Source organism: Culex pipiens, chromosome 1 (assembly GCF_016801865.2).
Source record: "Culex pipiens pallens isolate TS chromosome 1, TS_CPP_V2, whole genome shotgun sequence".
NCBI classification, from domain to species: domain Eukaryota; kingdom Metazoa; phylum Arthropoda; class Insecta; order Diptera; family Culicidae; genus Culex; species Culex pipiens.
Window position 1 is genome coordinate 19,850,934 of NC_068937.1, and position 26,806 is coordinate 19,877,739.

Sequence of the window (26,806 nt, forward strand, 5' to 3'; positions counted from 1 at the left end):
AAGGGTATAGTTCCCTAATCTATTGTCAAATTGCTTCTCAGTATATTTAAACCTTGATTTTTTTATCCTTACTCTCCACAAAATTTTTAAAATGCACTTGGAAGCAGCTGTGAAAAAAAATTTCATGGAAAATTTAGAACTCATTTTTGATAATATTGTTTATTACAATGTTTTACGAAATGCAGATAATTTATTGTAAATTTCAAGGGAAAAAAAGCTTTGTTCTAAACATGCCATTTATTAGATTTATTACGTTTTTCATAAATTCAATTCAGCTTTTTTTTATTTTTCAATTTATTTAGAAATTATTTTAAAAAAGCGATGAGCAAATTGCATTTTTTAACGCGATTTTTTTTTTAAATTTCGTATTAAATTTCAACAAAATTTTTGCAATTTTAAAATTTTCTTCAAAATATCAATAAATGAGATTTTGCATATTTTCTTAAATACTCAAATTTTACCGAAAACCATGAAAACAACAAAAACTTCGGCAATTTATTTTATTTACTGATTGAACCTCTAAAATCTCAGTAAAATTAGGGTAGCTGAATCGTAAATTTAGCTATAGAAAATTCTGTTTCTATATTTTTTTTTGTATTGAGGGATTTTATTTTGTGTCAACTGTCTTATTTTTCGGCAACATTCCTGTACAGAATTATTTAAAAATAATTTGTTTTGCGTTTGTTTTTAAGAAAATTTTACTACCACAAAATAAGTATCGGGAAATAGCGTGAAATTTCCAATGTGTTGTAATTCGCATGAAACGAAAAAATATTTTATGAGCTGACTTAAAAACTTATTCATATCTTGAAACCTACAAAAAAAAACAATTTATTCGAATTACATATCCAGAAAATTTATATTCAAAATCAAAGTCCTCAAAATGTATCAAAACAAATGAAAATTATGTACTTATTTTTTAAGTTTTAAAAACATTATGACATTTTAAAAAATGCATAAAAATATGAACAACTGTTAGAAGATGCATCAGTTTATTTAAAAAAAGTAATTAAATCAAATTTAAATAGTAGTTCCAACAAATAAATGAGCCACCTTAAAAAAGAATGAAAAATCAAATTTATGAAATAGTAAAGTGTTATTAGTAAATTTATCAAACTAAGCAGATGAGTAAAGTTATATCAATATTATAAATTAGTCTAATTTAATGTAAACATCAGATTTATAAAAAAAAATAATTGAATGAAATCTTTTCTAACTAAATTTGACTTTTTGAAATTATGTTAAATCAAAGTTAATAGTCTCCGATGAAATCTAAGCAGATCTATAGCAAATTAAATCAAATCTTATCAAACCAAATCAACTCAAATCTCTTCATACAAAAGCTAAATAGGTTTTTAAGAAAATTTACCTAACCAAATGTAATCAACTGTAATCAAATTTTATCAAACTTATTCAACAAAGGATTATTTAAAAAAAATCAAATCTAATTAAATCTAAACAAATCTTATCAAATCTAATCAATTCTAATCAAATCTAATCAAATCTAATCAAATCTAATTAAATCTAATCAAATCTAATCAAATCTAATCAAATCTAATCAAATCTAATCAAATCTAATCAAATCTAATCAAATCTAATCAAATCTAATCAAATCTAATCAAATCTAATCAAATCTAATCAAATCTAATCAAATCTAATCAAATCTAATCAAATCTAATCAAATCTAATCAAATCTAATCAAATCTAATCAAATCTAATCAAATCTAATCAAATCTAATCAAATCTAATCAAATCTAATCAAATCTAATCAAATCTAATCAAATCTAATCAAATCTAATCAAATCTAATCAAATCTAATCAAATCTAATCAAATCTAATCAAATCTAATCAAATCTAATCAAATCTAATCAAATCTATTCAAATCTAATCAAATCTAATCAAATCTAATCAAATCTAATCAAATCTAATCAAATCTAATCAAATCTAATCAAATCAAATCTAATCAAATCTAATCAAATCTAATCAAATCTAATAAAATCTAATCAAATCTAATCAAATCTAATCAAATCTAATCAAATCTAATCAAATCTAATCAAATCTAATCAAATCTAATCAAATCTAATCAAATCTAATCAAATCTAATCAAATCTAATCAAATCTAATCAAATCTAATCAAATCTAATCAAATCTAATCAAATCTAATCAAATCTAATCAAATCTAATCAAATCTAATCAAATTTAATCAAATCTAATCAAATCTAATCAAATCAAATCAAATCTAATCTAATCAAATCAAATCAAATCTAATCAAATCGAATCAAATCTAATCAAATCTAATCAAATCTAATCAAATCTAATCAAATCTAATCAAATCTAATCAAATCTAATCAAATCTAATCAAATCTAATCAAATCTAATCAAATCTAATCAAATCTAATCAAATATAATCAAATTTAATCAAATTTAATCAAATCAAATCCAATTAAATCTAATGAAATATCTAATTTAAAAATGTTCAGTCTTTGAAATACATTTTATGTCTTATAAAAATATTAACATAAAAAAGAAGGCAATTTTTTTTCTGTAGATTTGTTTAAACTCAGGAAGGAATGAATGATTCTTTTTAATTTAATTTTCTTGAAAAATTTCAACGCTCCAATTTGTTTTGCAAAACATTTATTATAAAAAAATATTTGAATTACAGTAAACCGGGGGACATTGATAGGAATTATTTTTTTTATTTTTTCCAACTGGTACGTTTTTTCTCAAGATTATTATATTTAGAACATGTACAGGGGTAGGCCACAAAAGATTCGTGCACCATTTTTGAAAAAGTGTTTTCAATTGTGTCTAGAAAAATAATTACGTTAAAAATTGTTAGTTTGAATTCCTGGGCACTTTCAAACTATCAAAGTTATTAAAATCAGATTTAAGGTGTTCCAACATTATTTTTAACGTCAAATGTACAATCACTTAGGTTGCTAATATAGAGCAACACATGTCTCATGGTGAGAAACATTGGAAAGTGATAAACATTGAATAAAGAAGTTGATTAGCGAAAAAATTGTGCACTGTATTCCCCGGCGGAATACAGTGCACAATTTTTTCGCTAATCAACTTCTTTATTCAATGTTTATCACTTTCCAATGTTTCTCACCATGAGACATGTGTTGCTCTAATTTATACGGTTACCCTCCTTCTGGGTCAAAACTCAAAATTACGGGGGGGGGGGTTGCTAATATAGTTTTTAAGGAAAAAAAATAGAGTTTATATTAAGTTAACTAAGTTCCTATTTTTTCCTATTTTAACAAGATACTTATAAATTTCAGGTAAATTCGTAAAAAAGTCAGAATTTTGCCTGAAATTCTTTAAAACTAGATTTGTTTTTAAAATAAACGATCAACATTGCATTTCGAACTGGTTTCGAAGCACGAATCAAAAGTTTTCATAATTCTCCAAAAAAATATCCAACCTTTCAAAGTCACCTTTGCGTGCTGCGGTAATTTAAGAAAATTATCAGGTTTTTTTCTATAAAAAATAATTAATCATTAGGATCCGGGTGATGAATAGAGAGAATGCGTAACGTGATTTTCGAATGATCCCACTTTGTTTACATCTACAAAGTAGGAGGCTGTTCAAGCACAAGCATGACTTATTTCTTACTGGTAAATTAGCTTTTTTAAAATCAGTGGTATGTGTTTTATTTTGTCTAGTTTTCTACATTTTTTTTTTTTGCTGGAAAATTGTGTGTGTTTTCAAGTTTCGTTCGGTTAGAAGAGTTTTTTTTACGGGTGACGAAGAACTGAGGCGAGAGTGTCATTCTGCGATGTCGCAGATAAATTTCTTGGCTGATTTTGGAATCCTGCAGCTCTTCCTGGTCCAGCAAAAAATCATCGCTAATTCTAGCGAAGATTTTCAATGAACCAGTAGGTTTCAAACATAATCGAACAATTAAGACAGCTTCTGGGTGTATACAACCGCATCGACTCCATAAGCAACTTCCATTCATAATTATAAAAAAGACGATCTTGCCTTCAACTTTCTTAAGATTTCTTGACTTCAACTTCAGGTTCTCAAAAGCCACAAATTTTTCATTCTTGCAAAAAAACAAAACAATTTTCAATGATCGATAACAATACTCTCTACTTATGGTGAACAGTAAATTGGTTCCACTTTAACAGTTCAAAATTGAGGCCGTTTTGCGAACCACTATTCGGCACCCAGATTAAGATGTTAGAACCCCAATCATCATTTCTCTCTCAATTTTTTATCACAAAACAAGTGTATTCTTCATGTATTCAGGAGGTCATTTTGAGCATCATTTGATTTAGGAAAAACTTTACTTCTCTTGTAATATATTTTCTCTATTCATTTCTAGATTTTTTCGACGTTTTCAAAATGGTCCTATCATCAAAATAAACCCATCATTGAATGTTTTAGATCTCTATTTAACTACAATTAATTATTTTCGTGTCAATAATTCGATTTGTGAATGTTTTTGATGTAAATTTTTAATTCTTTTTGTATCATTTTTGTTATAGAGGAGATTTTTGTGAAACGGAAAAACGGAAAAACTTAGCCCTTGAATTTACAATTTATATATTTTCAAAATATTGGCAAAACAAGTTAAAATAATCGAATGCATTTTGAAGATAAAAATTTGTTCAAAAATGGATATTGCAAAAAAAATTAAAAATTAAAACGGAAAAGTTAAAAAAAATAGTTTTAGTTTTGATTCACGTTTGGCTGAAATGCCTTTTTTAATGTGAAATAGAAGCAAAACATAATAAAATAACTGGAACATGAAAAATACTACAAAACTGGCAACAGATTATGAAAATAGCCAAGAAAACACCAAATAAAATTATCTACATTCAAACACAAATTTTAATGGAGACGCACGATTAAGTCAAGCCTAAAAGCCTTCCAAAAACCTAAATCTTGATTGCATTATTTCTTCCTACTCGGGCCTCCCAGCACGCAAAGGTGCTAACGCTTGTCTCGTCTAAGCTTTCGCCAAAAAATAAAGCACCGAAAGCTCCTCAACCCACCATTGCAAAGCTCCTTTCGTTCAAGCCCAGCTTAGCCGGCTTGTTTTTCTTTTTCTCTCTTTCAACCGATTATTCCACCCCATGCGTCGGTAAGCAGCTCATTTACTGCTTCTCTCTTCCCACCACCCCTTTCACCAGCTGTCAGATCATCTGATTTCGCACTCCACCAAACGCAAACACACACAACCAACCAAAAGTGTGCGTGTTCATCTCTTGTTGCCTCTCAATTACAGAACAAGATCAAAGCATGCTTCGTCCGGTGTAATTTTCTTACACAGCAAAAGAGCCTACTCAATTTTTCTCCTCTCTCTCTCTGCCGACGATTATCTCGCCGATGTTGTTGTTGTTGTTACACGTGTGCGCCGCCGTGTATGTGTGTGTGTGCGTGAGTTGTTGTTGTTTTATTTTTTTTCGCGACCGGCACTCGCGCCGGCACCTACCCCAACACAAACATCCCCAACCCCCTCTCGCACCTGCTGACGACTGTCTCGCCAACACGCACAATTTTTCTCTCCCATTCTCTCCGTTCTCACTCTCATTTGGCGAGTTAATTTAAGAAGTGTGTGAGTGTTGGTTTGGGGGAATTTTGCGCTAACCGGTCACTTTTGCTGTAATCGTCGTCGTCGTAGTTGGCGTGGTGTGACTGTCTGTTGCTGCTCCCCCCTCCCATCACCACCTTGGCAACCGTCAGCTGTTTGCGAGTTGCAAATACTTTTAGCCGCGCCACGGACTCTTGTAATGTGGGTGAGGAGGAATGTAAAAGTGTGTGAGAATGAGAGAGGTTTTTTTCTGTGCTCACACCTCCAGCGCTTCAAGGTTGTCAGATTAATTTAATTAAATGCGTAATTGGGGTAATTTTTGGGTCTTCTTTGAAAATTTCTTGTTAAAACATGTTTCTTCATACAGTCCAGACTCGATTTTTGGAAGTTTCGATTATCCGAAGGTTTGCATCGGACTTCGGGTAATCGAATCACAAAAATAATATTTTTTCGTATTTTTTTATCTTCTTGAAGTTAAAATTCCCATTTGAGTTGTTCTGCGACCCCATTTTAGTCAAATTTGAATAGTTGATTGATAATAAAATGCATTTTTTCAATACCTACTTCATCTCCGCCATTTTGGCCGCCATCTTGGATTTCAAAATTCTAAATCACTTTAGCGTAGTTTAGGGGTCAGCTCGACAATGAAAAATAAGATAACATCAATTTGTTTTTTTTTTTTCGTGATTTAAGCCGAATTATAGGACCAAATTAACTAGGCTACTAAAAACTTGTTGTAACTCGATTTATGGAATTCATTGTTCAATAACTACTACACGGTAATTAAGTGCTCCTAATTCATTAAATCGTGAATAAATGAAATTGATACCACGCAATACTTTTCATGACTTCATGAATTACTTTCATGAAATCGTGTCTAAAACGTCCTAAAATTAAGCTTCAATTTGCGATATTATTGTTCACAACGATAAAGCTCATTTTTCTGATATCAATGACCCTTTGCACAACCGTAAAAGATTTAAAATGGATTATTAAATCAATGTTAAAAATTAACTTCGCGGCCTTCCTTGACAAAAAAGGTTCTACTTGACAGTTCGTTCCAAGGGGACCATAGTTAAAATGAAAAAATGTCGTCTTGTCAACATTTTTTTGCATTTAAATGAAAAAAAAGCTTTTGTGATACTCAGTTGATACCAAAATCACAAAACAATTTATGTTATTTTAAAATGGAGAGTTGTTTTTTGCTAATAAAAAACTACCCTTAAGATTCCTAGAAAAAGCCGAAAATACGGCAGACACTTTAAAGGAAGGAAATAAAGCTGAGTTTTATAAAATATTTTTAGATTGCTCTGATTTTTCAAATTTTCTATATTAATTTCAGTTTTATTAAATTTGTTATATTTCGGCCATACGATGTTTTTTCGATTTTTAAATTTGGCTGAAACATTTTGAGTGCCTTCCTTATGCCCAAAATATTATTTTGCATAATCAGTCTGTCCATGTCATTTTCCATACAAATTTGGCAGCTGTCCATTTAAAAATGGCATGTTATAATTAAAAAATCTTCATAATTAAAAACACTTTTTTCCTATTTTTTAATCTCTTTTGTAACTATTCCAAAAAGCATTGCTTTTATTTTTAACAGAAATTCGGTATTCTAGAACGGGCAAAAATATAAATATGTTAAAAAAATATTTAAAAAAATGATTCATCAAAAAAGGTGTCAAAAAAGTTTCTTGACTGAATTTATATTGAAAAATTAAATTTGCATCCAAAAATAACGTCAACGTAAAATTTTGATAAATAGTGCAATTTTCAAGTTATAGCCGGTTCTAGTAAGTTTTTGAAAATGTTTCAGTTTTTATTTTTTCTTAAAAGCCGAGAAAATTTCTTACCTACATTTTGTTTTTTTTTTTTAAACTTTGTTGATACGGCCTTCAGTTGCTGAGTTGTGGCTATGCAAAGGTACTAAAAACAGGAAAAATTAGATTTTCTCAGTATTGTTTAATTATTCCAATTTCGGTATGTTTTTTTTTTCATTTTCAGTGTAGTATTCATCCTCAACGTAACTTTGCCGAAGACACTAATTGAACCAAAAAATTCCTTCAAATGATAAAAAAAAATTCACATGTACCACAGTTGCAAAATTTGTATGGAAAATTATATGGATAAACTGATGCTACGAAATGACATATTTGGCTTACGGAAGGCACCCAAAAAGTTTCAGCAAAATAAAAAAAAAAGTTTTGTAAAGAGATAGTTTATAGAGAATTGGTCAAACATTAAATTTTTAGTTATTGCTATTTTTTTTAATTTTCTGGACTTTTTAATTTTTTATTACATTTTTCGGTTCATTGAAAATTTAGATTTTTTTCATAGTTATGTCAGTACAATTTTTAATAAATTTTTATTCTCAATTTTTGATCAGAAATTCATTTATGTATATAATAATTTTATTTGATAATTTATAATAATTCTTTTTGACAATGAGTCTTGCTAAGGGACACACATTTTAAATAAGAATTCGTGCAGCCTTATTGATAATTTTCTGAAATTATTTAGTATTCCAGTTCATTGATATTGTTTTCCTTTGTTTTCAACTGCTACTTGAAGATACTTTAGATATTTAGAAATTTTCAGAAATATATTTTTTAAATTTTTGAGATCGTTAACGTTACAAATCTTTTAATTGTTTTTATATTATATATTTATATTAATATTTTTAGTTTTTATTTAATTCGGATTTAATGCAACGACCTAGGTTACGACGTTTTGCAAACTAATCAGAGATATTTCTTTCCCTTCAATAATGCCCCAAAAAATAAGAGGGCAAACAAATTAATGGTTGTAAAAATTGTAAACAATTTATAAGACATTGTAAAACGTATTATTTTTGTTATTTTTTTTTATATCAAATATGACATTTTTAGACTTTTTGGAAATTTGGAAATATCAGACTACAGATCGGAAAAAAGCTTACAATTTTAGGAAAAATAATATTCGTAGATATTCGTTATTGAAATTTTGAAAAATTTCGGCATTAACTTAACTGAAATAATGTGAAATGCATTTTATGATACTTTTATTCAAAATTTTGTTCAAATTTTATGATCAGAGCCTAGGGACAAAAAAATTAATTACAGTTTGTAAGCAAACAGCAGGATACAGTAGAGAATGTTTACATCTGGAATGAAAAGGATACACTCTTTGTTTACAAACTCACTACGGCCCTTTTGCATTGTTTTGCTTGAATTTCTTTATGATGCAAATTATATTGCTTATTGCGAGATAAAATCACTTTTCTCCTTCGCTGTGACTGACAGAAGGTTACAGCCGCCGAACTACCGCTGTGTAAAAATTAGCAGGTTGAACTGAAATTTAGCGTTGATTTGACTGTCAACCTGATTTGTTTTGAATATTTTCCAAAAAGTCAGCAGAAAACTCAAGGCAACCTTTGAAAACAGTCAAAAATTTGTTCTGCGGCTGTCATGCGGCCATTCTTCTGCGGTCATATCAGCGCGCGTGAACTCTAATTATTAACGCCCGCGATAATAGCTAATTTTTTATAATGACCGCCCGATGTCAAGCGAACATATTTCGCTCAACTGTGACAGCTCTTTGTTTTCATCAGGAAACCACCTGCGGTTGTGGCGACACTCTGACAGGGATAATCCAATTTAGATTTTTTGTAGGGCCTAGACTCGATTATCCGAAAGTCTTGGGAAAAATTCAGGGTAGAGGGGGAATGTTGAATGTTCGGATAATAAAATCACGATAAACCAATGATTCGAAATGTGTTTAAAAATTAAAACTCCCCATCTTCCTGGCAACCCTGCCACCCGTTCTCTCCCACGACGACGATGGTCAGATTCCAAATCTTGCTCCCTCCTCCTCGACCTCCAGCTGATCATTCCGAGATTCCTCATCCGCTGTAAAACCCCTCGGAGCCCATCATCCCACACTGACTAAAAGGGTTCTTCTGACAGGGTGGGAAGTGTTGCCAACCCACACCTCACCAAATCGCCTAAATCGCTAATGTTGACTTGACTCGTCAATGACGATGACGATGACGGCGGACGGCTGCCCCAGAAATCACGTGGCGGCCCGTTCCGGGAGGGCTTCCCACCTTCTCCGCTGCGGGGACACGTGGTGTGCGGGCCGGGACACGTTCTCTCTCCACACGAGCTTGACGGCTTTTGCGTGTGTAGGTTTCCTATATTTGCTGATTCTTTTGGGTACAGACTTTTTTTTTTGCGCTAACTTTAGCCGCGCTCGTCGTCGTCGACAAGTCGACGTAACAACCGCAGGAGGAGAACCTTTGCCGGTGTACCATCATCGCCTACTCCGTCCAGCAGTTCAACGCGCAGTGTTCGTGTTCGCGAACTCGATGTGGTCGACGCCTGCTACGTCGACTACGGTCTACTAGCGTTTCGTCGGTTTCAACGCGGGTTACGGATTAGGCTGGTCGCCGTAGTTGCTCAGGAAGAACCGGTTGGCCTCGCATCGCTCAGGTTTTAGCAAACAACAAAAAAGTCTCAGGTTTTTTCGCGAAATTTTTCGCCAACCAAAGTGCCCTCCCTTCACGTGTGTGTCTGTGTGCTCGCACACGTGTGTCTACCCCGTGTGTGTGTGTGTTAGTGGTTAGTGCCATATTTGCCTCGGCGATTCCCTTCCCAGCAGTCAGTTGAGCTCATTACCCGAGCGATTACGCGACGACGGTTAGTGTCGTCGCGCACACGTCAGTTCGCCGTCAAACGTCAAAACACAACCACGGTGCGTGAATGGCGGAGCGGCCAGCTATCTGTCAAAATGTAAGTGCGTGACGATTAAACTAAAAAGTGCGACATAACCTCCATCTCGTTAGTGGGGCACCGGGTCCAGGAAAAGTTCTACTTTCTGTCGGCGGGTTTCCTCTTCCTCTTGTTTACGTCCTCAAGCCCCCCGTCCACCCTAACCTCAAAACACGAGCTTTATGGTTGTGTAGGTTCACGACGTTCCGACAGGTTGAGAGAGGAGAATTCGCCAGCAGTGACAGCTGAGCTGACCGGGTTTTGTTGTTGTTGTTGGTGGCGATTAGTACACAACAACACAAAGTAGGCTGGTTGATTGGCTGGTTCAGTGGTGTAGGTTTGTGTTTTCCTTTCGCACACAGCTTGCTGTGTGTGGGGTGTGCTGGCAATTATCGCACACACCAGAGTTTTATCTCTGATTGTAATGTGTTGTTGTTGATTGGCACTGATTGAATGTTTTTGAAGCAAAACTTTTTGAAATATCCATTTACGAAGAGTAAACATTTACATTAGGATCCAGCAAGTTCCAGCAAGTCCGTTTACAAAAGTTGGCTTGATTTATCGAGAAATTAAAAAGAGAGATGTGAGCCGGTAACATGGAGTGAAATTTTCGCAGCTGTCATGGAAAACTTCACGGCAGCTTGACAGAGAGTTTAACTCCATGTTGCACTCTTAATTTCTCGATAGAATTGATTGACGATATACCAAAAATGTCAAACCATAGACAAGCTGGCGTAAATTTTGTTGGAAATCCATCAATCAACAATTTAACGGTCAATTTAAATGACCAGAAACTCAGCGACAATGTTGAATTTACCACAGCTTATTCACACTACAGATTGTCAAGGGAAACATAATCTGGCAACCACTTTTTAAACATGCCACCACTGTGCATTTAGATCTTTCAAACATTGGCCAAACTGTAACAGAAACAAAACACGAAAAAAAAACGAGTTTGTTTGTTTGTTTGCCGTAGTTTAAAATCTCCTTAACTGGACAAACAATGCAATACCGTCACCAGGGGTGAAATTGTATCATACAAATTTCAGCATTTTTGTATGACCCAATCTCACCCCCTAGACACAATGTCACCCCTGATGGCGGTACCTTAAAAATGTTGTTATTAATATTTATAAAAAAAAAAACAGTTTACAAAACTGAAAATATTTTGAAAACTGTTGTCAATTGTTGAGCTGATTTAGTTTCAATTGTTTATGTTGGATGAAAAGCACCAATACTTTAATACAAAACAACTTATTCAAATCTTTGAAAAGTTTAACTTCGATTAGTTTTAAATGTTATTTAAGTTAGTAATAGGCAATATTCTTGAATTTCGCAAACTAGAATTTGAATGAGACTTTTTTCCGTGAAGTTAAAAAATGCCTTTAAATTAAATTTTAGCATAATTAGTTTTTCAATCAAAGTCTCCATACAATTTTGCGAGCTGATCATACCAAAGAGGGAGATGTATAAATATTTCATTTTTTTATTTTGAGATGACATTTTCAGATCTATTTGGTTTAAGGTTATAATTATAAACCTTTTAGAAAAAATAGTCAGAGATAAACAAAATTTTGATTCTTTCCAAATAAAAAAAAATCTTTTTAATTCACTTGTTATCATTAAAATTTATATCGCCAAAACAAGTATTTTTGAATTTTATTAATTAATGATATATATTTTTGTGGACCAAAATAGGTTTATTTCGCGCTTGAGTTGAGGATAGTGTGAAATCTGTTACGAGTTTCGAGTTAAAAAAAGTAAATTGAGTTGAATTAAACAATCTAGATAAGAAATTATTTTTGCAATCAAAATAGACTACAATATTTTCAATAACGTGCTCCATTTGTTAGTTGAATGTAATTTCTAGTGAAAATTCTCGAAAAAAAAATTGTTATTCTAATTATAACTTTCGGAAAAAATATTTTCTATTCGAAAATATTTTCTTTACAAATGTGTAAAATTACATTAATTCCGCTGAGATGTCCTTTTTCTATGTTAACTAAACTAAAATTATATAAAAAACCCCGATTTAATATCACCAGAGGTCTTTCTTACAAAATGATGAAACTCCGAGAAATATATTGGAGCAATTATTTTTTCAGAAACATAATGATACCATCCAGTGAGAATTTTACCTTAAGCTTCGAATATTTTTAGGCTGAACCTTAAATGCCATTTTTTAAATTTCAGAAGTACATTATTTGTCGCAAGATATTTAAATTTAATTAAGAAAAACATATTGGATTGACATTATAAAAAAAAATATTGTTAGTCTATGATTAACTTAAAAAAATATGTATCGCTATTGCACTTTGTCGATCAATTATGAGAAGCCAGAAAGAACACTTTCAAGTGCAGCGTAAAACGCGCAAGCGTAAAAGCGTTGAAGATTCGACTTGACGACTTGTCGAGCTTTCGATCGATAATGGGCTGGGACTTTGAATTTGATGTTCAGTTTATGATTTTGTATAAATCCAAAAAATTAATAGGAAAAAATAGGGTAAAAATAAGACGAAAAACACTAAAATTGCTATATCTCTGAATACATTTTGGAAAAGCTTTAAATTTTGGGCCCAAAAAGTTTATGGCGCATGTTTTCGAATGGCTTTTTGTTTGAAACTGAATTCTTTAAATTTGATAGTGTTATCTGTAAAATAGTCCAAAAAATACCTCTAAAAATGGCTTTGCCACATTTACTGGTCGAAAATTGTGAATCGAAAAATAAAATGTTCGTCTCCGACCCCACGGCTACAGATCTGACTTTTAAAAATTGTGGGTTTTACGAGCGGTTTTCCAGTGATGGAAGACACAAATTTTTATGAGCGGATACAGACATCGCTCATGTATTTAAAAAAAAGCGCTCTCAAAAATCAGACTTTGAGTTCCGGGTTTCGGGCCAAAATTCAATCGAAAGAGCACATCTAAACCTTCAATTTAGTAATAGGATTTTTTCCTGGGACGAATTCTCGCCGTGCACGAATTTTTTAAGATTTCTGAAAAAAGCGTTTTTCCAAAAGCAAACCTTAAACCTTTCTTTTGTAAGAAAGGCAAAAGAAGTAATATTACACTTTCAAATTTAATACTATTCAAAAATAAACTTTTTTTCTTCAGAATGTTGGTTTTTAGAATTTATTTTTCAAGATTGTTGATTTAATATCATTAATTAAAGAAAATTTTTATGGATTATGATAGAAAAATAATTCAGATAAATTAAACAGATTGTATATCAACTCAACAATATTTTATAGAAGCACAATAAACAATTTCATCATATTTTTTTGTACCTAATTTTTTAAACTTTTATGAAAATTATATAGTTTTCAATTTTTTTAAACTTCTGAAAATTATAAAGTTTACTGATAAATCAACATATCCGCTGAATTATACCAAACATTTCTGACAGATTTCGACAGATATTACATGTTTTGTCAAAATTGATCATTTTTTCGGTTCAAATGAACGAGTTCAATTGAAATTCGAAAAAAATATTAAATAAATAATGTAGTTAAAAAGTAAATTCATCCTTTTTAGGCTAAAAATCAAAATAACCATCAAATTTTTACAACCTTTTGATACGATTCACATCTTTTCTCACCTTCTCCATTCATTATTGTAAGGTTTTTGTCTGCCAGATTTTTGAGATTATTTGTCAATTTTTGCTGGCAACCCTGGTCCCAACATCCGAAATTTGTAAAAAAAATTAACCTTTGTTTCATGTATAGTTTACAACCAATTTTTAATGTTTTTTTTACGATTTAAATCAATTTTTAGCAATATTTTATTGTCTTTATTTTTTTTTGTTTTGAGCAAAACATAATTTAAAATGAAATTTGCATTTACCTTATTTAAAAAACCAAAATTTTTCTCAATTTTCTACCGTGTTTAAAAACAAAAGTTAAAACGAAAGTGAAAATATGCTTGATAAATCAGGATACAAAAATTAGTTTGGAGCAAAACTGAACTTCATTATAAACCAATATTAAAATATTTCTTGCCATATTTTTTTCAGGCAGATACAGATTTTTTTTCCTTTTTTTAGATTTTAGCAAACAGATAAGAAAAGACAGAAAAATCAAGACTTCTTAAATTTCTGGAAATATTTTGACTTTAATCAATTATAAACAAATTTAAATATGTCTTTAAACATTTTTTTTCCAGGCAAAGTTAGACATTTTTTGATTTTTTTTTAAACTTTAGCCCACAGATCGGAAAAAAGACAAAACAAAATCAACTTCTAAAATTTCTGAAAATATTTTGATACTAATTGATTGATGATTTGGCAACACTGCCTTATGTTATCAGTACTTAGATGGAATTAAAATTACTGTTCAGACAGGGTGTTGTTAATTTTGTCGTGACTTTCGAATCCACCATCGTTTGGTTAATGTAATGTGAAAAATCGAACTGATAAGCAAAAAGTTTTGCTAACTGGCGACACTGCCTTAAGATATCGTGGCTAATGTGAATTCTATAAAACTTTTCAATGTCGAATTTGAAAAAAATGATTCTAAGTTTTGATTGAAAATAACTTTCGGCATCATTGCTGGAAAGAAGTTGAAAAAAAATCCGTCATAAAATTGGTTGATCTGGCAGCACTGTTCTGAGATAAAAAAATACTTAATTTAAAATTATTAGACTTTTCAATGCCAAATAAAAGACAATTGGTTTAAAAAATACTTCCGTAACATATCATGTTACGTGTTTGTGTTTCAAAGACCATTGAGTCATCAATATTGAATATCTGGCAACCCTGTCTTGCTTTATTATGTCATTCCAAATAGATGTAAGGAATATTTCAATGAATCAATGATAGTTGGATGAATTATCTTTTTGATATTTATTTTTTGTAACATTATAGAAATTTCATATTTTTATGGGATATTTATCTAATCAGAACTTTGTATTACAAACAATTACAAACTTTTTGTAATATACCACTTTTTGAAATTCTGTTTTTATTTTGATGAAACTTTTATAATTTTTATAACTTTTTTTATTTTGTTTAATTCTCTATGCTGTTTGAAATTTACCCTAGAATGGCACAGAATTACTTTCTGTTCATCCCTTTTCCCTTTCCCTTTCATAAGTTAGAGTTGAGTGTTGTCTCTCACCAAGACAATCAAACCCCGCGAGAAAAATCGGAGCAGAAACATGCTTTCCACCCCAATTTCCACCCAGATATTTTGAAATTCCCTTTCGCCGGCTCACGATTTTTGCCGGTCACCGATTCAACAGTTGAATTTTGGGTGATATTTGAAATTTCAACACGAATTTCCTTATAATTTTGTAAAAAATTCGAAATGACCTTGGAATTTTCCAGATCTCAATCTGACCACCATCAAAGGCAAAGGTAATCCTTTCGCTCTCCCTTATTTTCCCGTTGAAAGGGAAAACTGAGAGTGGACCTTTTTTCCGGGCAGCAGCAACAACAAAGTAAAGAAGAAGCAGATTCACATGTAGTAATGGAGCCCTGCTCCACGTGTTTTCCCACCCCCTTCTCACCCTCGCCACCAAAACAGAGCAAGGGAATCTGCTATCGATTTTCCCAGCCGGCGAGACTCGACTCGAACCTGAAGGCCGTTCACGCACACGGACGCACGTGCAGCCGCCCTTTTCCACTTTTTTTTTAATTTTCTTTCCAATGGGGACGATGACGCACAAATACCAGCTTTCGGAGCGAGAGAAAAAGGGTGCTGCAACCTTTTCTAATGGTCCATGCTGGGGCTAATAAGGTTGTTGTCGATGGGAACATTTTTGAAGATGCCTTTTTTGGAAAAGCAGAAAAGGGTGTAACCTTCAAAGTTTCTTGGGTGGTCAAAAGGACTGGGAAAAGAGCGATTGGATACAATTTCCAATCATATAGGAAAAAATTACAAACAAAATCTCGTTTAAAAATGAAAAAAAAATACAAAATTGAACAAACTTCTTGCTAATTGACATTTCATAGTAGATTTATTGTATCTTGGTTGAAACTTAATCCATTGATTCCTTATGTTTAAATAAGACGTGTTTCATCATTAGTTTCTCCAAACAAATCTCATTGAATAATTTTAACAATACTCCATACAATTTAGTGGGCTGATCAACCATTTGGGCATATTAATATTTGAAAGTCTCATGATTTTTTTTTTTCAAATCGCTGTACCATCTCGGAAACTATTGGTTTGTTTACAATGTCAAAAAATAAAATTATTGTGGAATTTTCTATTCAATTGAAAAATTAAGCGTTACCTTTTTAGAGGGCTTTAGATACTAGTTTTGGACATCTTGAAATGTTGAGCCTAATTTTCAAATTTAGAAACAATTTTTATCAAAGAATACAGACTAAAACACTGAAGACCACAAATTTGGTAAAAATACTGTTCAGCAAGGTTCAAATGCTCATCTGATCTTCATTTGATTTCACATTTCGAAATGGTCAAAATAATCCTTTTAAATCTTTTTAAAACTATGGTCAAATTTGAAAATGCTAATTTTTTTTTTTGTAAACAAAAAGATTCGAATTTTTCACATGTTCAAGGACGTTGTAACTTGTTCAAATTTTTACACAATTGTTAAAAGGTTTCTGAGCACTTGGTTTCGTGCTGTGTGTTACTGTCAGTCATCCGATTAGAGTTTTTTTTTTGTACCTCTCTGTAGATTTTATTATATTCATCCTTTTAAAGATTGTGATAAATGTCACTAAAATACATTTATTTTTTTCCTTTTTAATTTCTTTTTATTTTCAAAAAAATCATATCTTATTTAATTTTTTTCTTGAAAAAATCTTCAAATTTGTGCATTTCTGGCCGTTTTAATTTCAAGTTATTGTTTTCCCTCTTGAAAATTTATCCAAAAACAGAATTATTGATAAACATTAAAATGTTCATTGAAAAACTTGTTCAACCGCTTGATATTGTTTTACAATACATTGAATAACGTTTATTTTAACATTTTTAATTATTTACGTTTTCACAAATTTTTAATTTTTAAAACTGAAGATCGGAAAAGACGCAAAACTTTAGGAAATTGTATTTTTTTATATTATGATGATTAAAAAATATCATTGAAAATGTAACGAAAAAGAAATGGCATCAAATTAAATGGCAATAATAAATTTAAGATAAAATTATAATTTGATAAAAGTTATTTACTGGGGAAAATCTGGATAATAGGCTGAATAGCCCTATTAACATTTTAAACTTACAGGCTTTTATAGCATACTTAAAACCTAAAATGTTACTAGAAAATTTGAAAGCAATAAATTTGGAAATCGGCGTTCTGATTGTTTTGATTTATTCCTGTTTTAATCGAAATCAATGATATAAATCAAAACATTATAAAAAAAAACCTTAAAAAGCTGGCTTGATTTGTCCTAGATGCCAGTTTTTGATTATATATTTTATGAATATTTTTAATTAAAAATTTAAATATTTTTTCAAAGCAGTAAACTAAAATACTAAGTAAACTAAATTACTAAGTCCGAGAGAAGTTACATAGTTTTCAACTGTTCATATTTGGGTGCGTTCTTTTATTACGTAACGATTTTAGGACCCCTTCTTCGTAACAAAATATCCATAAAAAATTTGAATGGTTTTTTTTTAATATCGGGAAAACCGGAAAAAAATATAAACAAAATCCTGGTATGGACACACTAGTCTAGGCAAGAAAAACTCGAAAAAAAATAGGTTACACATTTTTATTTACACTTCAACATAAAAAAAATCGATTGCGAATAATCCTAACTTTTGTAAATTATAATCGGATTGATGTGTTTTAGAGAATTAAATTAAAAGACTTTTGGCAATGTCAAAAGATATTCGACAGTGTTGGCATTTTTTTAATTAAAAAACACACTTTTTTAATATGAAAAACGATGTACTTTCAATAAAGTATTTTTTTAATGAAATGCACCGTTTTCAAGGTAAATCACCACCTTTTAAGCGATTTTTTGTAATTTATGATAATTATTTTTATAGTTTTGGAATTTTCCTATACATTTCATAAAGAAACTTAAAAAAAAAGATAAACAGGCCACTGATGCTATACGCACATGATCCGGGGTCAAAATCCGACGACCTCTTGCTTGTTACGGCGGTAGACTCGTAGATCTTAACTCCAGGGAGTCCTTGGATTACCATGGACATCCCGAAGTACCCATAGACCTTTGAGAAACATAAAATTTTAGTAAACAAATATATTTAAAAAAAATGTTTTTCAAATATTTTAATTTTAAACTTTTAATATTTATTTTTATAATCGTACAAAAAATGCTAGCTGTGGACCCCCCGAACTTGACAACTTTTTTATACATTTGTATTGGTTGTTTCCGTTGTGCTTAAAGGAAATGGCTATGCACCAGGCGCCTCCATATTTTTGTAGATGGCTCATATAGTTGGGAGGGGACGCAAGTTTTTTTTAAATTGTTCGATTTTTTTATGTTAAAAAATTTACCAACTTCTCGTCAGTCCGCGTGGACATAAAATCAAATTCTGTCGATTGCATCGGATTCGGGGATGCCTTTTCTCTGAGGAACCGATGAGATATCGTGAATCCCTTGACACAAGTTTGGTTTTGTCGAGTAGTGTAATTTTATAAACAAAACTAGTTTTGATTTTTTTTTTCTTAAAAACTATATCAGCTAATTTAGTGATGGTACATTTAACGTACAAATAAAGTTTGAACATCTTAAATATGATTTTAACAAGAAAAACTATGACTATCAAAGTCACCCCGGAATTAAAACTAAGAATTTTTAACGTAACTATTTTTAAAAAAACTTCATCATCCCGGTACGAGAATCGAACTCACGACCTCTGGATTGGAAATCCAGCACGCCGTTAGTCGAAACCCATCCCCTACCGGTCAGTATTCCCAGTGAGCAGATTTACTCTTTGAAGGGATCTGACTTTGCCGAGCCAGACAGGAATCGAACCCATCACCTTCCGCTTACAAGGCGAAACCCATAACCTCACGGCCACGGAAGCTCGGCTGTTTTTCTCTTACTATTTTTCTAAACATTATTGAAAAAACTTTTTTTACCGAAATAGTGCATGGACTTTGTGTAGTCTACCCCAGTACATGTTTTAAAAATAATAATCTTGAGAAAAACCTTACCTGTCGGAAAATATTCTAAAAACAAATTGAAATCCTATCAAAGTCACCCCGGTTTACGGTATGTAAAATTTCTTACTAATAGAAATGAATTCACACATTCAGATTATTTATCTTTAATATTTAATTTTGGCAACCTTGCAAAATTTGGCATTACTGATAAGATGATACAATATTAGCAAAGGCAAGGCATCATATTCATATCTAAGTTTTTTAATCATTATTTCAATACTTTAGAGTACTTAACAATGCAAACGTAAAAAAATCATCAAAAAAACACTGCTCCAAATTCCTCCATTACTTCCAAGGGCGAACCTCACCACCCACGCACAAACACATGTTCAGGCAAAAAGGGACAATTTCCGCGCTGTAAATCCGGAACATCCCGTCGCGTCTCGCCCCACACCTTGACGTCAGGTTCGCCTGTCAGTCAGTCGGTTAGAATCTAGGCCAGCTCGCAGGGATTCACTCTCACTCTCGTTTCGCTCGACTTTTGCTGGAGAGTTTTGTTCCTTCCTCACTTCTCACTTCTGCGACAGACCGTCCCCAGACGGTTTCGATGATGGTTTTTTTTTGTTTTTCTTAGAAGGAGGCGAGGGGAAGGGCATTTTCCGGTGGAAAACGCCCTCATACCATCGCGGATGACCTTGGGATCAATCTGCAGAGGGGGGAAGAGGGGGTGGTGGGAATTAACGTGTGCGACACCAATACCAGCTTGACGGAACATTTCGGAGCTGAGAGAAGAGTGAGAGCGAAAGTAAGCGTTTTGATGTTTTTTTTTTTCGGGTTAAGGGAAAAGGTCAAAATTGCGTGCGTTTACTGACTGAGAGATTTGCCGGTTCTTGTTTTAGTGCGTCTGCTGATGATGATGATGATGACGACGATGAGAAGCTTTTTTAGGTTGGTTACATCATCTTAATGGAAGGATGTAATGTTGATGCTGAAATCGATTGGATTCTTTACTTTTTACTAGGTTGTTATTCTAAGTGTGTTTAATGAATTAGTTTTTAAGTATATTTATCGAAAAAAACGTTACTTTATCCACCTTAAGGTGTTTGGCGAATTTCTCACATTTATTTAGTTTTTTTTTCTTAATATAAAAAATCCGAAATCTAACGGATTTTTGAAAAATTAAATTAAAGTACTGATAATTTTTGATAGGGTTGCCAGATCTTCAAAATCTATGACTTATTAGAAATTTCATTAGGTTACCTTGCCAACGATATATCGCTTTGAATGTTCCGAACATAATTTTTATCAAAATATCTTAGTTCCGCCTTCAAAAAAGTGTATAGTAAACACTTAAGTGATCATAACTTTTGATAGGATTTTCAGATATTCAATGTTTTGAAGCGTTGAACAGGTCTTCAAACACCTTTTCTAAAGATATGCAATCTGAAAAGTTTTCTCTCAAAATGCATCAATTTAACAATTATCCAGAACTACCAAAATCGTTTTTTAAGCATAACTTTTGAATTACTAAGCAAAACTTATTAATTTTCAACAAGGACTTGTGAGATCCCAAGTCGCATCGAATGACACCAACCCGGCCAAAATTGGGCCAGCCAGTGCCGAGATAATCGAGTGTGAATATTTTGCTCTAAACACACACAGGGACATTTGCTCAGATCTTGATTCTGAGTCGATTGGTATGCGTCAAGGTGGGCCTAGGAAATCTTATTAGAGAGTTCGTAGCCGAGTAATTTTTTCTAGCTTTTCCTCAGTGAGTGCTCATGCATTGTTGATTATTTTTCTATAATTCTGGTTTGTAAACTTTATTTTTCGCAAAATTAGCTTTTTTCGGGTCAGACTCCGAAATCTTTTTTAGATATTTGGCTATTTTTTTTCTTTTTAATGTATGCTCCACATTTTATTGAAAATATATCAATATACTCAATACTGGAAGTAAATAACTTTTTAAGTCAAAATTGCTCAATTAAAAAACGATTTCAGATGCATATTTATTTGAAAAATTATCATTTTTTTAATCTATTTGGATTTATTCCAAATTTAAATATTATCAAAACTGTAGCCCTACTTTAGCAAAGGATATTTAAGAGAAGAATTCATGACGAATTGATAAAAAATAAAAGGCTTTTTTCTGAAAACTTGCAATTTACTTATTGATGAGCAAAATGTCATTCTTTTTTTTTAATTTGTTGAAAGAATTTAACATATATTGCTGTTTTTTTTAATAAAAAAATGCATTTTTTAATTTTCAAAATTTTGTTTGATCGAAGAAAAATAAAAATTTGCAAAAATATTATTATAATTTTCAGAATATTTTTGATTTTCTTTTTTTGCTTTCAATGTTTATTCTCTCCGACCATTTGTCAAACATTGTTCAATAAGTGACTTATATAATAAGTTTGCAAATTAGATATGTAAAAATCTGATAATATTTTTGCATACGCAAGGCCAGGTTGTTAACGATAAAATTATCGTCGGGACGATAACGATAATCCCTATTTCCATAATTCTATCGGCGATAATCTTATCACCGATAATGGACAATTACTCATTTTTAAAATCATTCTAAAATCGACTTAATTCAACCATATCATGTTAAATTTTTTATGCTTTCACTAAGAATTCAAACTCACAATTGTTTACAAAATACTGTACAGTTTCGAAAATACTCAAATTTTCATAATTTGCAATATGGGTACCCTACGAAGCGAAATTTCGTATGTTTTTTTTCACTTTATTAGAGTTTTTTTTAAATACTAAAATTTTTACAAAGAACCGTATTTTTACGAAAATACTCATTTAAAAAAATGCAATATGGTTATCAAACGACGCAAAATTTGGTATGCTTTTTCTATTTATTTAAAGTTTTTTTGTAATTGAGTTTTTTTTTGAAAATGCTAATTTTTTTAAATTTGTTTTTTTTAATTAGTTTTGTGTTTTTTTGAAAAGAGGTGAGTTACTTTTGATGACTCATAAAAAATAGTTTTGTTTGGACATGAACAATAAAACGGAGAATTCGGCAACACTGGATTACATTTGTTGACATTTTGATGCACACGCTTATTGAAAATTACTCAGATTTAATTAAAATTTCAAACATTAGCTGTTTTCCAGTTAGTGAAAACTTGTTGGGCACAATTTTGGGTAAATTTTACTCAAATTTATGTAGAATAACGTAAAACTTAGTTGAAAAATTTGAGAACCCAATCCATCAACTAATTTCTGTGTTCTTATTACTCAGATTTCTTTTTTCTCATTTTCTCAGATCTAGAAGGAATCTGAGTAATAATAACACATAAATTAGTTGATGGATTGGGTACTCAAATTTTTCACTTAACTTTACGTTATTCTAAACAAATTTGAGTAAAATTTACTAAAATTTTATCCCATAAGTTTTCACAAACTTTTTTAAGTTTGGTATCGCAGCCCCAATCCGGCTGCATACCGAAAATTCAAGTATTACGAACAATCAAGAAGGAATAAGGATCCGGAACAAACGGCATAGACCTAGGCACGAAAAGGACACCGATTGGAAACTCGGAACATGGAACTGCAGATCGCTACGTTTCGATGGGTATGAGTACGCTCTGTTGAACGAGCTCAAACCCCGCAACTTCGATGTTGTAGCGCTGCAAGAGATGTGCTGGAAGGGAGCGAAGATGTGGGAGGATGATGCTTTGGAGCTCACCATGTACCAGAGCGGCGGAGCCGAAAACAAGCTGGGAACCGGCTTCATAGTGTTGGGCAAGATGCGGAGTCGTGTGATAGATTGGGAGCCGATCGACGACCGGATGTGTAGATTGAGGATTAAAGGCCGTTTCTTCAACTATCACATCTTCAACGTACATTGCCCACACGAGGAATCATCCGATGCCGAGAAGGAAGCGTTCTACGCGAAGCTGGAGCAGAAGTTCGACAGCTGCCCGCAGAGGGACGTCAAGATCGTCATCGGAGATATGAACGCCCGCATAGGAAGGGAGGAGATGTACAAGCCGGTGATCGGGCCGAACAGCCTGCACACCGTCACGAACGACAACGGCCAGCGGTGCATCAACTTCGCAGCCTCCCGCGGTATGGTGGTACGGAGCACATTCTTCCCCCGGAAAGACATCCACAAAGTCACCTGGACATCGCCTAACCAACGAACAAAAACACAAATCGACCACGTCCTCATCGACGGCCGATTCTTCTCGGACATACGGAACATCCGCACGTACCGCGGTGCGGACATCCACTCGGACCACTACCTGGTGGGTGCAAGCATGCACTCAAAACTGTCGACGACGTATCACCGACGACGGAGCCGGCTCCCACCGCCGTTCAACACCGAGCGGCTGCAGGACACGGCTGCGGCTCAGCACTACGTGCAGCAGCTGGAAGCGAGCCTGCCAACGGAGGAGGAACTCGGCGCTGCCTCGCTCAACGATGGATGGAGCAGAATATGCTCGGCCATCGGCAGTGCCGCTGAAGCCGCGCTAGGTAGTACGGTCCGAGTTGGAAAGCAGCGCTGGTTCGACGAGGAGTGCCAGCGGCTACTTGACGAGAAGAAAGCAGCTTATGCGGTGAAGCTGAGAGCTGCAACTGATGAGAACGTGGCCAGATACAAACAAGCGCTGAAACAGCAGAGAACGGTCTTCAAGCTCAAGAAGCGCCAGCTGGAAGATCGCGATCGCGCCGAAATGGAGCAGCTGTTCCAGCAGAACGAGACGCGTAAGTTCTACGAGAAAGTTAACCGGTCCCGCAAAGGCTATGCGCCGCAAGCCAACACTTGTCGGGACGCCGAGGGAAACCTTCTTATGGACAAAGGCGAGGTGTTGAACAGGTGGCAGCAGTTCTTCAACGAGCACCTCAACGGCGATGTAGCGCATGGAGACGGCTTTGAAGCCCAACTTGGACCGCCTGCTGCCGACGAACAGTTCCCGGCACCTGATCTGGAGACGGTGAAGAAGGAGATCAGGCAGCTGAAGAACAACAGGGCCGCCGGTAAAGATCGGTTACCCGGTGAGCTCTTCAAATATGGAGGAGAGCAGTTGGCGAGGGCGATCCACTTGGTGATTTCTAAGATCTGGAGGGAGGAGAAACTACCAGCAGAATGGATGGATGGTGTCGTGTGCCCCATCTACAAAAAGGGCGATAAGCTGGACTGCGGCAACTACCGCGGCATCACGCTTATCAACGCGGCCTATAAAATCCTCTCCCAGATCCTCTGCCGTCTGCTGACACCGTACGCACGGAGGTTCGTGGGCCCCTATCAAGCGGGGTTTACTGGCGCTCGGGCCACCACGGACCAAATTTTCTCGCTCCGGCAGATCCTCGAGAAATGCCGTGAGTACAACGTGCCCACACATCACATCTTCATCGATTTCAAGGCAGCGTACGATACAGTCGACCGCGAACAGCTATGGCAGATCATGCACGAGAACGGATTTCCGGACAAACTGACTCGGCTGATCAAGGCTACCTTGGATCGTGTGATGTGTCACGTGCGAGTGGCAGGGGAGCTAGCGGACCCCTTCCAATCGCATCAAGGGTTGCGACAAGGTGACGGCTTATCCAATGCGCTGTTCAACATCGGACTTGAGGGAGTTGTGCGAAGAGCGGGTATAGACACGAGAGGCACGATTTGCAACAGGACAGTCCAACTTCTTGCTTATGCGGACGACATTGATATTATAGCGAGAGACCTAGAGACGGTGAAAAGGGTTTACACCGCCTTAAAGACGCAAGCAGGACGAATTGGATTGGCCATGAATACGACGAAAACAAAGTACATGAAAGGGAGGGGCTCAAAGGACGTTGACCCCCCAAGACTCACCCCTCTAGCTGTGGATGGCGATGTGCTGGAGGAGGTGAGCGAATTCGTGTACTTGGGATCGCTGGTAACGGCCGACAACGACACCAGCTTAGAGATCCGGACTCGTATCCACTCCGCGAATCGCGCCTACTTTGGATTACGGAAAACCTTGACATCTGATCGAGTGCAACGCGCCACGAAGCTGACCCTGTACAAGACACTGATTAGACCGGTTGCCCTCTATGGCCACGAGACCTGGACGCTGCGGCAAGAGGACGAACGAGCCCTTGGAGTTTTCGAACGGAAGGTGCTGCGAACGATCTACGGTGGAGTACGTACAGCTCAGAACGAGTGGCGAAGGCGCATGAACCACGAACTGCACGCGCTGCTGGGAGAACCGACCATCGTCACCCTGGCGAGAATCGGGAGGCTCAGGTGGGCCGGCCATGTCGCGAGGATGGACGAAGACCATCCTGTCAGGATGCTCTTTGACCGCGCGCGACCGGATGGCGGCACTGGCCGAAGAGCAGGAGCGCAGCGTGCACGATGGGGTAATCAGATCGAGGCGGACCTAAGAAAGATCTGCAACCTAGGAGACTGGCGAGCTGCAGCCCAGAACCGAGCAACATGGAACAACCTTCTTGATACAGCACGGGCACCGCGTATGGTGTTCTAAGCTGTTTGGTATGGTATGTATATTTAAGTTTGAAAAAGAATAGAAGAAATGAGTTTTGGGAGATTTATTTTTGTCTATTTTTGGATGAAACAGTATCAAGCTTTGAGAAAATGTCTGTTTGTAGGAAAAGTGTAAAAAATATCTTTCAACTGACTAAACGGATTTATGCCAGATTTGTCCCATTCGATCCGGTTTAGGGTCCCAAATGTCCCAGTTGAAAATTATTAAGTTTGATAAAGTCCTTTAAAAGTTGAGCCTTAACAGTTCTGACTCGTAAATTAAAACCATTTAGACCTCTTGCGGAAATATTGGGAAACTAGCTTTACAAGGCTTTTTTTCGTGCGTTTTTGTGCATACATCTAGGCGTAATCAATTACAACCAGACATCTTTTGATTCAAATAAACTTTATTTTTATATGGAAAAAATAACAAATGCATGGAATTTTCAGAAAAATAAGATATTAGAACATTTTTTCATCTCAAACTAATAAAAAATACTTTTGAAATGAATGATGAAATAAAATACCAATTTTCAATTAAATACAACATCTAATCCGTTAACTTTTCTTCTCTTTCATGCTTTCCGAATCGGCTTCTCTTCGAAAACAAATCACAGGTGAGTAATAAAATTTCATAATAACACAAACTTTGGAAATAATCAAGGTAAAATTAAAAAAAAAACCAACACGCATTACGTTTATAACTCATTTAAGGAAAGTTAAATTTGACAGCTGTCAGATGGCAGTGTTGCTAGTAGAAAACAAGATGGTTTGACATCTTCAAGTCGCAGACTTAACTTTTATCCCTCAAAGTCCAATTCGAGATCCCTTCTCTGATTACACCAGCCCAAAATATAATAGCCCAGACTTTGGAATTCCCCCTTGTTCGCTCAAATCAGCGCGATGACGTCAGTGCTGCCATCTTTATTGCGTTATCAAAGCACCCTTCAGATAACGGCACGTGGAGGT

At 34.2% G+C, this 26,806-nt stretch overlaps 1 protein-coding gene across 7 annotated transcripts in view; it reads left to right on the forward strand.

Annotated features, from left to right (window-relative positions):
• LOC120416924 (sex determination protein fruitless) overlaps nt 1-26,806 on the forward strand; it is a 456,860-nt gene that overhangs the window by 240,233 nt on the left and 189,821 nt on the right. Inside the window, exon 1 of one of the 7 annotated variants that reach the window (XM_039578836.2) lies at nt 9,888-10,323. The exons of the other annotated variants lie outside the window; for them this stretch is intronic. Within the exon in view, the coding sequence (XP_039434770.1) occupies nt 10,322-10,323 (2 nt within the window). The 5' untranslated portion in view covers nt 9,888-10,321. Of the gene's footprint in view, nt 1-9,887; nt 10,324-26,806 lie in introns of those variants that run through there. 7 annotated transcript variants of the gene reach the window in all.